Raw genomic sequence first — 14635 nt, 5'->3', positions numbered from 1 at the left:
AAGGGAGAGAGACCTTGGGAGGTCTGGCACAGTTCATGGGCATGTTGTGGGCTGATGCAATGCGCCATGAACTCAGGAAAGGTGGGGAAAGAAGGCAAAGGGAGGCCTGGGAAAGAGGGTGTGAGGTACATGCATATGTGTAAGCGCAGGGAGACTAGGGGAAAAGGCCACAATGTGTACCTGTGCAAGCACAGGGAAGCTGGGGGAAGGGGATGTGGAGTACATGTGTGTGAGAGTAGGGAGGCCAGGGAAAGAGGGTGCAGGGTATGTGCAGGTGTGGAAATGTAGGGTGCGGGGGAAAGAGGATGTGGGGTGCATGTGTGTGGATGCAAGGAAGCGGGGAAAGATGGCAGGGATACATGTGGGCGACAGCAGCAAGGCCAGGAAAAGAGGATGTGGGGTGTATATGCACATGCTCAGGGCAACGGGGCTGCGGGAAGACTTATCCAACTGATTTGCAACCTTCTGTGCTGGCTTTTCTATTAATTTTGCTCGTATGAAGCTGGCAGAGAAGGTCATTAACGGTGATCCCGTGACTGCAGGATGCTACAATCGGTCATATGTGTGAGCTGGCTGCCATGTGTCTGAATTTTGTTCACGTAAGCACAGGAGCATTGCAGTAGCCAGAACTTTATTGAGATGGGTGGCTATAGAAATCAATCAAATATATACTTTGAGGACTGTTCAAAAGTCCTTTCATTTAGTGCCATCATAAATTCTAACCGTCGCTAAGCTCAACTAACTCGTAACTCGAGAACTAATTGTATGTCATATTCAAAAGAATATATGAAAATATACATTTGTTTCAAATTCTACCTAGGTTCTACACAAAACTACACACAAGTGACTGGGGGACCAATATAAAACGCTAACTTACATTTTACTAATACAAGATTTTTGATAAATGAAATTAGACATTATAGTAGAGGCTGCTACTCCTGTAGGCACAGTGTCATTAACTCTATGCAATAGGAATAGTCATCATGCTCTGAATTTATATGCCTGCTATAAACTAGCCACTGACCTGGAAACAAATTGGGTGAATACTAAATGTCATAAATGCACTGGGTTAGAATACAAGAGACTGTGAGTTCAAGTCCTGCCTTAATTTTTTACTTAATTAAAAACATTTAATTATTTTTTTTGTTTTAATTATAAAAAATAATGCTTTGTTTTTCTCCCTTTCAGTTTGCATAATATTGCAAAGTAAACAGCAGAATGGGTATTATACAGATATAAATTTTATTGTACACCATCCAGAGTCGTCCTGTGAGCGACATGGTCAGTTCATAAATATGATATATAAATGAATAAAAATAAATAAAAATTCATTTGTATTTTTCTGATATTTGCAAAATCACATAATAATGCTTGCTGGCTAAAAATATTCTTCTTTGTGTAAAAGCTTCTGGCAGCAAAACAAACATTACAAAAATCTAATTTTGGATCTTCTTAATATACTTTAATCTTAAAATGAAGTTCCTGTTTTAGAAGTTCTATTATAGCATATGCCACCTCATACTCAAGCTAGAAAAACACAAAGGGAAGGAAATATTTTACACTGAACTAGGAAAGTCAGACAAGGAATAGCTGAGACACACTATCTTGCTGGCAAGATTAAGCCGCTCCCCCTGGATCCATAAACAAAGGAAATACCAGCTGGAGGTATACAGGGCGAGAGATGAAATAGGTAGTAAGGGAAACTTAAGGAAGTAGCTGAAGCTCTCTTCAAGCATTTTAAGTAAGCATGGAGGGGAGGGACGTTACACTTCATTTCGAATGGTCTGCGTTCACAGGGAAAGCAGGTGGGATTCAAATAAGTTTACAACCGGTTCTCTGTGTGTATGCCGCTTCTGGAAGTCCATTCTGGGCCTGGGCAACAAAAAAATAGCTATCGGTTCTACTGAACTAGTGTGAACAGGCTGAATCCCACCACTGGTTGCGACCCTACTGACCTTGGTACAGTACTCCAATCCCCAAGAGAACGGCAAGTGTATTTAGTCTTATACATTAACACCCATCTTGAATGTTGCTGATAACAAAAGGTCAGAGAGGAGCAGGGAAGAACTGAAATGCATGCCCCAGTTCCCTCTACACTTACAAGCATTAGATGCCTGAAGAGGGCTTCAGAGATTCTGCTACAGACCTAAATAAACTTCTTGATGTTTGCTAGCTGTCCTCACCTGGATGATGTTCCACAACACCTTGCAGCATCTCAGGGGGGTGGACACAAACATTGTTCTTGGAATAGATAATCTCTCCATCCAAGATGGAAGACGAACCACCACAGCTGCTGCTGGCATTTAAGGTCAGGAGATCAGATGCTTTGGAAGAGGCACGACGGAGGAGTTTTCCCAGAGACATTGCCAAGGAAATGTTTCCATTCTCTATCAGCTTCAGTCAAGCACCTAATTCAGAGAGTAAGGTCTGCCCAGGGAAAACAAAAAGCAAAACCACACACATACACAAATTAGAACAGATACAATGAATAGGTAACAACAGAACGACACATAGCTCCCCTCTGGTTGGGTTGGGTTGGGTATTTGGTATCAGAAGCTGCCTGACCTTTATGGTGTCAATCACCCTATTAAAACTTGTTAAAGAAAACTCAACATTAAAATCAAGTCTTCATCACACAACTTCTATTTACAACTTTAGGTGACCTCTTGTACCTGGCAAGTGCTCACCACAGCTTATGCCACGTTGGGCCTTTCCAAATTTGCTTCATGTTTTACTAATTTCCTTCATGATATTAGACCTGCCATTGTTTTGGACAATATTAACACTCATTTTTCTCATTCAAGCACTGGCAAACAAAATACTGCTTCACTTCTAGATGTATGGCTTTGACCTCAGATTTTTAGATTTTTAGATTTTAGATTTTTAGGCAGTGGCTCAGTGGGTTAGGACGCTGAGCTTGTCGATCAAATGGTCGGCAGTTTGGTGGGTCGAATCCCAAGTGCCGCGTAACAGAGTGAGCGCCTGTTACTTGTCCCAGCTTCTGCCAACCTAGCAGTTCGAAAGCACGTAAAATCAAGTAGAAAAATAGGGACCACTACGGTGGGAAGGTAATAGCGTTCCGTGCGCCTTTGGCGTCTAGTCATGCCAGCCACATGACCACGGAGACGTCCTCAGACAAGCGCTGGCTCTTCGGCTTTGAAACGGAGATGAGCACCGGCCCCTAGAATTGGAAACAACCTTTACCTTGTTACCCTGACACTAGACTTACTTTGTCTTGCAGTTGAGCTGAGATGCAAAGATGCAAACTAATTTAGGAAATATATAAAATCCTCTCATAAGCCAGTCACATAAGAAATAAATAAAAAGCACATATTATGTAAAATAATAGATGCTGCAGTAGGGCTGTCTCTGAAACAAATATCCCCAAAGAAGAATTAATTTTAACTCAGAAAGGTGTTGACAGTAGACACATTTGCATCTGTTTTTTATTTGCTTTGGTTCTTTATTGGATGAATACCTTAAGTGGATCAACACAAGGATGCAACCTGGACCCCATTGTCACTGCTGTAGCATAGCAACAAAGCTTCGTGAGCATTGCCTATGAGTCCTGTTGAATATAGGCCTGAAATAGCACACGCCTGCCATCCCCTGCACAATATATGAATTGACACCTGCTCTACTGGAAAAACAAATATAGACACAAGACACAAGAAAAAGACAAACAGAGAAAAATACTGGCTTCAATTTAACCTTACTGTGTGTCTGACTTTTCACAAGAAAGCAGGCTAAAGAGAATGGAGCTATAACTAACAGATACAATGAATATAGTATCTTGCCTGTTATAATTAATAACTACCTATACTGTACTTTGCACAGGATGCAAGAAGGAGGTTTGTGGGGGCAAAAAAGAGGTATGTAGGTACAAAGAGAGAGGCATTCCCAGCAATATCCTCCTCCTCAAATCAACAAAGCAATAAAGGAGGTGGTCCTTGTTCAATGACACTTGTTCTGTGCTGAATGAGTGGTAGTTACAAGTGGGTACTCATCTTATTTTCTCATGAGGTCTATACTAGAAAACCCATGCAGTCCTTACTTAAGGATGGTAACTGTCATCACTAAGTGGAGCAGTCACATGTTGTTGTTTTTTACTTATGACAATGTCACTTAACAATGGAGTTTCTGTACCAAATTAGCATACTTCATCTAGGGCAGGGGTGTCAAACTCAATTTCATTGAGGGCCGCATCAGTATTGCGGTTGCCCTCAGGGGGCTGGGTGGGTGTGGCCTACTGGCTGGGCGTGGCTAAAGTGCGTATGGCCTACTGGGTGGGCATGGCCAGCTCTACATCGTTCGCATCATGGGTGCCTATGTGGGCTTGGGCAGGAGTGGGACAGATCTGAGGGTCTCTGGCAGGAGGAGGGTCTCAGGGCCAGGGCCAAGGCAGTGGGGGCCGTTCCCTTACTGTTTCCAGGATGGCTTCGCGGGCCGCATGAAACCACTTCGCGGGCCGGATCTGGCCCCCAGGCCTTGTGTCTGACATCTCTGATCTAGGGGGAAAGTGTGCCATGTACAGCAATAAATAAATATTTCCTGCCCATTCTTCTTGCTCCAGGCACTTTCCCTCTTAAACCTTGCCAATCTTATCACCTAGCAGCTAATTTATGCAAAACCAGAGATGAAGCAGTGGGATGTATCTTTTCTTTAGCATCCTTTTCAGAGGTTGTGTTTGCCAACTTGCTTAACCTGGTTACTGAATTAACCCTTTTTGTTCCAGGTTTATGGATTACAATGAACCATCAGATAAGATGGGTTTGCATAAGGCACCAAGTTGTGAAAGAGCAAACCAAAGTTAAAATGAGCTTAATGTCCAAATGCAGCCATCAGGTCTTTAGTAGACCTGGTTAAATGCCACGGCGGGAATGCAATCTTTCTACCGTATATCATCTGGCACTGTGCTGACCACAGCATCTCAATCATTACTACTAAAATGAAGAAATAAAGCTGCGCAGGTTGGAGTGCAAATTCTTAGATGTATTCCGGTTCTTAAAACTAGGGCATTGTAATAAGCTTTCCAAATTCTCCGTCAAATATATGAGAAGAGAAATTGAATGGAAGCAATGGAACAGTATATCTCAGTGATTCTCAACCTTTTCTTCACCATGGAGCCCCTTTAAATACCTTTTGCAGCCACAGACCATGGCCACGGATACCCCCCCCAGATTTAACTCAAGACTTAAATCATAACCTTTTTTAAAACCTACGTGGACCCCCTGATGACCTTGTGGGCCCCCTGGGTTCCACAGACCACAGGTTGATGGCCACTGCTCTAGACTCATGGTGAACCATCACTGCAGGTTCTAACCAAGGTTGGACAAAGTCCCTTCCAATTCTATGCAATAATTCCTGATGAGCAAAATTTTAGCTGGGATAGTAGCACAAGTATTGAAACAGCATAAGGGGAGGTGTTACCTCCTGCTATATTACATTGGGATTTAATTGATGTGTAATAATCCAGAAGTTCCAGACTCAGCATTGAAAGAAAAGATATTAAAATTCATCCTGTGACCAAAAATAATAATTTTAAAAAAGAGAACAAGTATGATACTCCACTCAGGACAATTAATCTGAAAATCTATTTCCCATTGAAGGAATATTTAGAACTTTCATCAAATAGAATGAGAACAGATTAAAAGAAAAAGAAAAACATGTCATGTTTGAGCCAAGTAAACTTGAATTAAACAAAGCCTTTCTGAAGCATTATCAACAGACCAGGAGGGATTTAAGCAATACAGGTAGTCCTCACTTAACAACCATTTACTTAGTGACCATTCAAAGTTACAATGGTGCTGAAAAAAGTGGCTCACTCCTCACACCATCACAGTTACATGATTGTGATCCAAGCACTTGGCAACCAGCTCATACCTATGGCCACTGAAGCATCGTGCAGTCTTGTGATCCCCATTTGTGACCTCCCCAGAGGGCTTCCAAGAAGCATAGGTCAATGGGAAAGCCAGCAGGAGATCGTAAGTCATGGTCATAACCATCATGGAGAAAAAGGTCATAAAATTGGGTGTGGTCACGTGATGCCTCACTTAATAACTGCACTTAATGATGAATATTCCAGTCCCTATTGTGGTTGTAAATCAAGGACTACCTGTACAGTTCTTATCATGGCAGACAATACTGAGATATTCATGCTTCTCAGAAATGCAATGGAAACATTTACTCTGGATGAAAAGAGTAGAAAAATGGGAAGCTTAGACATGAATTCATGTTTCTCAGCTATAAGGTATAAATAGCAGTACTAGGTTTCTCTCTGCTTTCACAAAGCAAGGCAGCAATCACATCTTTATTTTCCCCATGTATCTTCACTCTGTTCAAACTATCGCACCATTGCACTCATTTCTCATGCTAGTAAAGTTATGCTTAAAATTCTACAAGCTAGACTCCAGCAGTATGTGGATCGAGAACTACCAGAAGTACAGGCAGGATTTCGAAGAGGCAGAGGAACTAGAGATCAAATTGCTAACATACGCTGGATCATGGAGAAAGCTAGAGAGTTCCAGAAAAACATCTACTTCTGCTTCATTGACTATGCTAAAGCCTTTGATTGTGTGGATCATAACAAACTGTGGCAAGTCCTTAAAGAGATGGGCATACCAGACCATCTTATTTGTCTCTTGAGAAACCTATATGCGGGCCAAGAAGCAACAGTGAGAACTGGACACGGAACCACTGATTGGTTCAAAATTGGGAAAGGAGTCCGGCAAGGCTGTATAGTGTCGCCTTGCCTATTTAACTTATATGCAGAGCACATCATGAGAAAGGCAGGGCTAGATGAATCAAAAGTTGGAATTAAGATTGCCGGAAGAATCATCAACAACCTAAGATATGCAGATGATACCACTCTAATGGCAGAAAGTGAAGAGGAACTAAAGAGCCTCTTGTTGCGAGTAAAGAAGGAGAGTGCAAAACTTGGGTTGAAACTAAACATTAAGAAAACCAAGATCATGGCATCCGGCCCTGGCAAATAGATGGGGAAGAAATGGAGGTAGTGACAGATTTTATTTTCCTGGGCTCCAAGATCACTGCAGATGGGGACTGTAGCCAAGAAATTAAAAGACGCTTGCTCCTGGGGAGGAAAGCCATGGCAAATCTAGACAGCACACTAAAAAGCAGAGACATCACCCTGTCAACAAATGTGCGTATAGTCAAGGCTATGGTCTTCCCAGTTGCAATATATGGCAGTGAAAGCTGGACCATAAGAAAGGCTGAGCGCCAAAGAATTGAGGCCTTTGAGCTATGGTGCTGGAGAAGACTCCTGCGAGTCCCTTGGACTGCAAGGTGATCAAACCGGTCAGTCCTAGAGGAGATCAACCCTGACTGCTCTTTAGAAGGCCAGATCCTGAAGCTAAAACTCAAATACTTTGGCCACCTAATGAGAAGGAAGGACTCACTGGAGAAGAGCCTAATGCTGGGAAAGGTTGAAGGCAATAGAAGAAGGGGACGACAGAGAATGAGGTGGCTGGATGGAGTGACTGAAGCAGTAGGCATGAGCTTAAATGGACTCCAGAAAATGGTAGAGGACAGGAAGGCCTGGAGGAACGTTGTCCATAGGGTCGCGATGGGTCGGACACGACTTCGCAACTAACAACAACAAATCTTCACTCTTATTGGTTTCAGAAATAAATTACTCTCTTTTTTCCAGGACATTTAAGAAAATAACATGCCATTCACTTAAATAGAAAACCAGTTCCATTGATACTCAAACTCATTTCAACAGGGAACTATTAATGAAAATATGCAATTAGTCCTTAGATTTAGCAGTTATGAGGATTAGAACTATCCAATGTAATTCTTCATTTTTGAAAGAACAAGATATTGTAGGCTAGTTGACGTAAAGACCACTACAGGTACATTCTGGAAAATATAATGAAATAAAGAAGTAATATATAGAAAGATTGGGCCTTCCTAGAAGTAACCCAGTACGATTTCTAGATACTTTTTTAGTTTTTTTAACAGGTCAACCAGCATGTAAATTCAAACGTTCAAAAAAAAAAGACCTCATCAAAGGTACCTGAACAAGCTTCACAAATCATGAGATATGATGGGTTATTTTCCTCACTAACAACTAACTATGCATTGCACAAATTTGCCCTGACATCTTGTTTCTGTTGATTTCATGAACACCACAGCACACCGAAAGCAGGTTTAAGTTACTCATAGCTGCTCCTAAAGTACTCCTTCCCTCTTATCACAAGGAGCATCCAAAAAAGTACAGGGAGTTCTTACAATCACAAGTAAGCCCAACATTTCCATTGCTAAGCCAGGCAATTGTTAAGAAAGTTGCACCTCATTTTATGACCGTTTTTGCCAGTTGTTAAGCAAATCACTGCAGTTGTGAATTGTGTGTTTGTTTAGTGACTCTGGCTTCTCCCACTGACTTTGCTTGTCAAAAGCCAGTTGGGAAGGTTACAAATGGTGATCATATGATCTGGGAGGCTGCAACCGCTTTGGTAAATACATGCCATGCTGGTTGCCAAGTGCCCAAATTTTGATCACATGGTGATATGATTGCTGCAAGAGTTTTAAGTGTGGAAGCCAGTGATAAGTCACTTTTTTAGTGCTGTTGTAACTTCGAACAGTCACTAAACGACTGTTTGTAAGTCGAGGACTGCCCATAGTCTCAAAATGTGTAAAATCTGTGATGTTTTGCCATGTTATACCAGAGGGACGCAGTGGCTCAGTGGGTTAGGACACTGAGCTTGTCAATCAGAAGGTCGGCAGTTTGGCGGGTCGAATCCCGAGTGCCGCATAACAGAGTGAGCGCCTGTTACTCGTCCCAGCTTCTGCCAACCTAGCAGTTCGAAAGCACATAAAAATACAAGTAGAAAAATAGGGACCACTACAGTGGGAAGGTAACAGCGTTCTGTGCGCCTTTGGCATCTCGTCATGCCGGCCACATGACCACGGAGATGTCCTCAGACAAGCGCTGGCTCTTCGGCTTTGAAACGGAGATGAGCACCGGCCCCTAGAGTTGGAAACGACTAGCACGCATGTGCGGGGGAACCTTTACCTTTACCTTTACCAGAGGCAAGGTCAGATGACCATGAACAGAAACAACAGAGGCAGAATATGGATCAAGTTACCATAATGTTCAAATTAATACAATTTGTCTGCCAGCTCAAGGACAGTGACTTTGTACCCTAGCAGCTTAATAGTGGAGAAAACAACCCTGTCCCCAAGGCTCAACAGAATGACCAAGGCTTTACAGACTGTCTGAAAGTCTTTTCAAAGTAATAAAAGCAAAAAAAAAATCCTCTCCAGACGGATAAACGAACCTTAAAATGGCAAAAAGAAACTGGAGAGTATCAACAAACTCAGGTTTCTCATATAGATTTAAATAAATGGCATCTGGGCAGGCTCTGAGCAATCAGGAAAGGATATTGGATAATTGGAGGTTAAATGTTCCTCTAGTGTAGTGTTTCTCAATCTTGACAAATTTAAGATCTATGAACTTCAACTCTCAAAACTGTGGGAGTTGAAGTTCCCAGATGTTAAAGTTGTTAGGGTTGAGAAACACTGTTTTGGTGCATGATTCTTGTAAGGCAAATGCTACAAATTATTAGGAATAGAATAAAAGCAAAAGAACTTGCAATACAATATAAATCCATGATATGACCACACCTGGAGTACTGCTGCTCACAGCAGTACCTACAAGAGATATTGCTCAATGGGTCTCTTACAACAAAGGACTTAACTGTAGTTGGGTGTTTTACACTAGAACAAAGGAAAGTATGGAGAGCTATTACAATTTAAGTTGGATGCAAATAAAAAGCGTTTGCTTTATACTGTACAGGTCAAAGTATAGCCAAAAAAGTGTTTCTGAGGGGAAAAAAACACCTTATCAAGCCAGCTTGGCAGAAAGCAGCCTACATTCCTCACATATTTTTGTCTGAAATCTTGATCAGTAAAAACAGGAAAGGCTAATAAAATATAGGATGTTAAACCTCTATGTACTTTATGCATTCTTGAGCTATTCTGACCTTGAAGGAAAATGATAGTCCCTTCTTAAAAGGCAATGGACAGATATTCCAGCAGAGGGTTCGTGTTATCTGTATAACTCAGGGGTAGGCAACCTTGGCTCTTTTATGACTCGTGGACTTCAACTCCCAGAATTCCTAAGCCAGCTTGGCTGGCTCAGGAATTCTGGGAGTTGAAGTCCACGAGTCATAAAAGAGCCAAGGTTGCCTACCCCTGGTATAGCTGATCTCAGAATTGTTAAAGATGCTTAACATAAAAATATTATATACTGTAGACGCAAAAATGGCATTATCTTAATCTGTTTTTTGATTTTGGTCAAACATGAGACAGGAATGAGCAAGTAAACAAATTGTTTTTCAAAAATAGTTTAAAGGTAGAAGAGAGGATCATGTCATTTGCAGTTCTTCAAATGAAAAGAAAGTTCTGTTTTCCTCTTCACCAATCCCTGGTGGCACAGTGGTTAGGGTGCAGTATTGCAAGTGTGACCGTTTTTCACAAGTACGACTGTTGTAGCATCCCATCATCATGTGATCAAAGTTCAAATGCTTGGCAACTGACTCGTATTTATGATGACTGAAGTGTCTTGGGGTCATGTGATCACTTTTTGCAAGCTTTTGACCAGCAAAGTCAATGGGGAAGTTATATTCACTTAACAACTATGTTACTAACAACTGCAATGAGTCACTTAACAACTGTGGCAAGCAAAGTCATAAAACAGGGCAAAATTCACTTAACAAACGTCTGGCTTAGCAACAGAAATTTTGGGCTCAATTGTGCTCATAAATCAAGGGCTACCTGTACATACAATAAATTTTATGGATGATTATCTACTACAACATACAATATGTTTTAGCTTGATTAAAAGCAAATAAAAAATACTTATTGCCTAAGACAATAAAATATTGATTTGACTGTATCATAACCGTAGAAGACTGGCTATATTTGTCTCCAAGTCTCTGATTTCTGATATCTGGAGTCTGGAAGGTTCCTTCAATATAGAGTAGAGAAGCAATACCTGACTCCTGATTCAGCAGTCTCCTCAACATATTTACATGGCGCATTTCTTCTTATGGCTCCTGGAAAGCTCATACAATAATGTGTGAACCTTCAAGCCACAAGGCTCAGATGTGCTGCTTATTTACAAAGCAGGGCAGCAGCATTCCTATATTTGGGGTGGGGGGCATATAACTCCACAGCAATGATATATTCTGTGCCTGAATCTCATAGAAGAACACCTTACCTGAGGCATGAGTAAAGCAGTCCCAATATTATGGAGTCTGGACAATAAGTGCGATTGTGTGCACCCTTATCAGAATCCACGGGGATTACTTAAGTAAACATGGTTATAAGGTAGACAAAATTTAAGGGACACTGAGGAAAACCAACTTCAAGTTTATAATCTAAGTTACCTACTTCTCTCAATCTGGATTTGGAATTCAGACCTTCCAAAATAGAAGCAGCTCATTCTGAACATTAATTCGCGTGGCACAAACTTCTCCCTTCCACACTCCTTCCATATATAAGGATAGCTGATTCAAAACATTCCAGCTGCTATTTTAACAAATATTATGCAGCCTTTAGTCAGACTTTTTTTTGCATAACTCTTGTCACCGAACAGCTCAACGCCGTGGGATTTTTAATCCAGCCATTAGCTGTTTCATGGACCAAGCCCAAGACTGCTCAGCACGCAGCCCAAGATAAGTTAAGTCACCAGCTGATTTGATCACATTCTCATTAAGCATTCAGTCAGCACAATCACTCCCCCCCCACTCAACCCAACCCCTTCCCTCTAGAACAAAAGGCCACAGGGCAACATCCCATTGGCAGGTTTTCTGCCACAATCTTCACTTGCTCCAATAGTGCCGTTTCTCCTTATCAGTGGGAACAATGGAGGGGTGTCTTTTGATAATGGCATGGCTGAAAGCATGATTTCTGACTGACAGCTTGGCACCGCTGCAAGGACTCAGCCTGGGCAGGCAGAAACTAGTTCTTTACAGAAAAACACTGAAGATTTGCATAATTTGGTGAAAGGCATAAAAGATGCAGAGTTGGAGAAGTGGAAAAATTATACATATTCTTGAGAAAATACGCAAAACTCTTTTCCTAGAACCATAATCTCAAATAAAGAAACAGCGGGAATAAAAAATGGGATGGCAGAAGTGTAAAAGGGATAAAACATTAGACAGCGACTCTTACCAAATTGAACAACTCTGTTTTTTAGATGTAGAGGCCACCTTATCCCCAGGAAAGAGAACGCAACACTTCTCCATTTTTCTTCACAGGTTTGTGAGTTAAACTGGGCTGAGAGACAAATCAGAGGTTTAGCTCTATCATTAGAGTTTTCAACAGGAACTGCCATGGTAAGTTAGAGGTCTTAGGAACATATTCCAAGGAAGGAAGCCATGACTGAGTTTAACTATCCGAGAACTGTATGGGGATAATGCTCAGCAATAAACATCCATCAAGCAGCAAATCCCTAGCAAGTATGTGAGATTTTTGAGTTCCACGTTCACTTTATATCATAATGGGATTTGTTTGGTTTAAGCTCCACAAGCTTGATGAACTTAGGTCAATGGGCTTTATTAAGAAACTGTTCAAATTGCAACAATCTAAACACCAACCACTAGCATTTTAGCACTTCCATACTAAAACAACAAAAGCCTTAAACAGAACTAATTATCTGCAATCTTTATTTAAAATGTACCTTTTCAAAAGGGGGCCTTAAGGCAGGGGTGTCAAACTGCCGGCCCATGGGCTGGACATATCATGGGGAAGCTGTGCCCACCCCATTGCCAGCAATGGCAAATCAGTCCTGATACGTCGCGCAACGTCACGTGATGTCACAAGTTTGACATGTCTGCCTTAAGGGCTTCTTGCAGAGGTCCCCAACCTTTTGGGTACCAGGGACCAGTTCTGTGGAAAGAGGTTTTTCCACGGACCAGAGGGTACGTGGTTTTGTCTGCTGCCTGCATCTCATGGATGGGGCTTTGCTTGTTTGTGCGTACTGGTTGCTGACATGCCGTGGCCCAGTACTGGTCTATGGACTGGGGGTTGGGGACCCCTTATTTAAGCCATAAAATCCATATATAGGTAGTCCTCAACTTGCAACAGTTCATTCAGGGACCATTCAAAATTACAACGGCACTGAAAAAAGGAGTTATGACCATTTTTCACACTTATGACTGTTGCAGCATCCCCAGGGTCACATGATCAAAATTCAGATGCTTGGCATCTGACTCATATTTATGACAGTCACAGGGACCAAGGATCATGTGATCATCTTTTGCAACCTTCTGACAAGCAAAGTTAGTGAGGAAGGCAGATCCACTTAACAACTGTGTTACTAACTTAACAGCTGCAGTGATTCACTGCAGTGGCAAAAAAGGTCATAAATTGGGGCAAAACTCATTTAACATGTTTTGCTTAGCAACATAGATTTTGGCCTCAGTGTGGTCGTAAGTTGAGGACTACCTGTAATATAAAACAGCAATTATAAAAACAAAGATTCTCTTCAAGTGGACACATAGAAGTCAATGTAATTTTTTTACAAAGGCTATGGAGAATGAGCCACGACTAAAATTATAGAAAGAAAATCAAATTACACCTGCCACATTTCTAACCAAAAAAAAATGAGCATGTCCTCTATAGAGATTTTTATTGTAGCAGATATCCATGGGAGCTAGATAGGTCACTGAGCTTTATCCAAAGCCAAATAACAACACTCCAGATTTAGCAGGTGTTATGTGACAAATACATCATAACTTTAAAAGTACTTTCATAAAAGGATTCTGGAAAGAGACCTACATAAGATGAATATATTATCAACCATGTATATATAATGAATGAGGATTATTCTGAAAAAGCCTGAGCATTTCATAACTGAGAATATTATTATATAGGTAATCCTCGACTTACAAGCATTCATTCAGTCATCATTTGAAGTCATAACGGCACAGAAAAAAAGTGACTTATGACCATTTTTCACACTTACGACTGCTGTAGCATCCCCATGGTTACGTGATCAAAATTCAAACATTTGGCAATTGGTATATATTTATTGTATGTAAAACTATCTTTACTCCAACTAACATAGTAATAATGAAACCTTCAAGGAAGAAACTAATTTCTTCAAAACTGTACAACTCTACTTCAGAAGAGAATTTATCAATATTTGTTCTACAAAGCAAACTTCCTGCTATGGGCAGTTTCGTCTTATACAGATATTGCATTTCTCTGTAACTTAGCTATTGTGATTTGACCCAGATCACAATGTTTGCACTTCTTGAGAAACCTACTGCATTCCTTAACACAGTACTTTTCAAATTGTGTCAGGAGAAGATGAGAAACCAGCCCCATTATGTGCAATTGTAAAGGTTTGGGGGTATATTCTGAAGCACCTATTTTGGAGAGGAGGGGAAGAGCATAACCCAAACATCTGGCACTCAGTTACTATCACAGACTACAAAGCGTGCCCTACTGCAGGGGTCCCCAACCCCTGGGCCGTGGCCCGTTCTGAACTGGGCCGTGCAAGTGCAAGCACGTGAACCTCTATTTATGTGAGTGGCAGGTGCACAAGCTTGCTACTGACACAAGTAGAGCTACACACCTGCCACTTGTGCAGCCCAGCAAC

The 14635-nt window shown here is 41.3% G+C and overlaps 1 protein-coding gene across 6 annotated transcripts in view; it reads right to left on the bottom strand.

Moving 5' to 3' along the window:
* TBC1D16 (TBC1 domain family member 16) overlaps positions 1 to 14635 on the bottom strand; it is an 84182-nt gene that overhangs the window by 60079 nt on the left and 9468 nt on the right. For 4 of the 6 annotated variants that reach the window (XR_014025406.1, XM_081319923.1, XM_081319922.1 and 1 more), the window contains one exon: positions 2184 to 2427. The exons of 1 other annotated variant lie outside the window; for it this stretch is intronic. Coding sequence is in view for 3 of the 5 variants with exons in the window: in XM_081319923.1 (XP_081176049.1) it covers positions 2184 to 2364 (181 nt within the window). In the remaining 2 variants the exon portion in view is untranslated. Of the gene's footprint in view, positions 1 to 2183; positions 2428 to 14635 lie in introns of those variants that run through there. One more of the 6 variants, XM_081319926.1, reaches the window with a different exon arrangement.

Source organism: Vipera berus (genome assembly GCF_964194415.1).
Source record: "Vipera berus genome assembly, chromosome: 2".
NCBI classification, from domain to species: Eukaryota; Metazoa; Chordata; class Lepidosauria; order Squamata; family Viperidae; genus Vipera; species Vipera berus.
The sequence above is the reverse complement of the archived record's forward strand: the minus strand, read 5'-3'. Positions and strand labels throughout refer to the sequence as shown.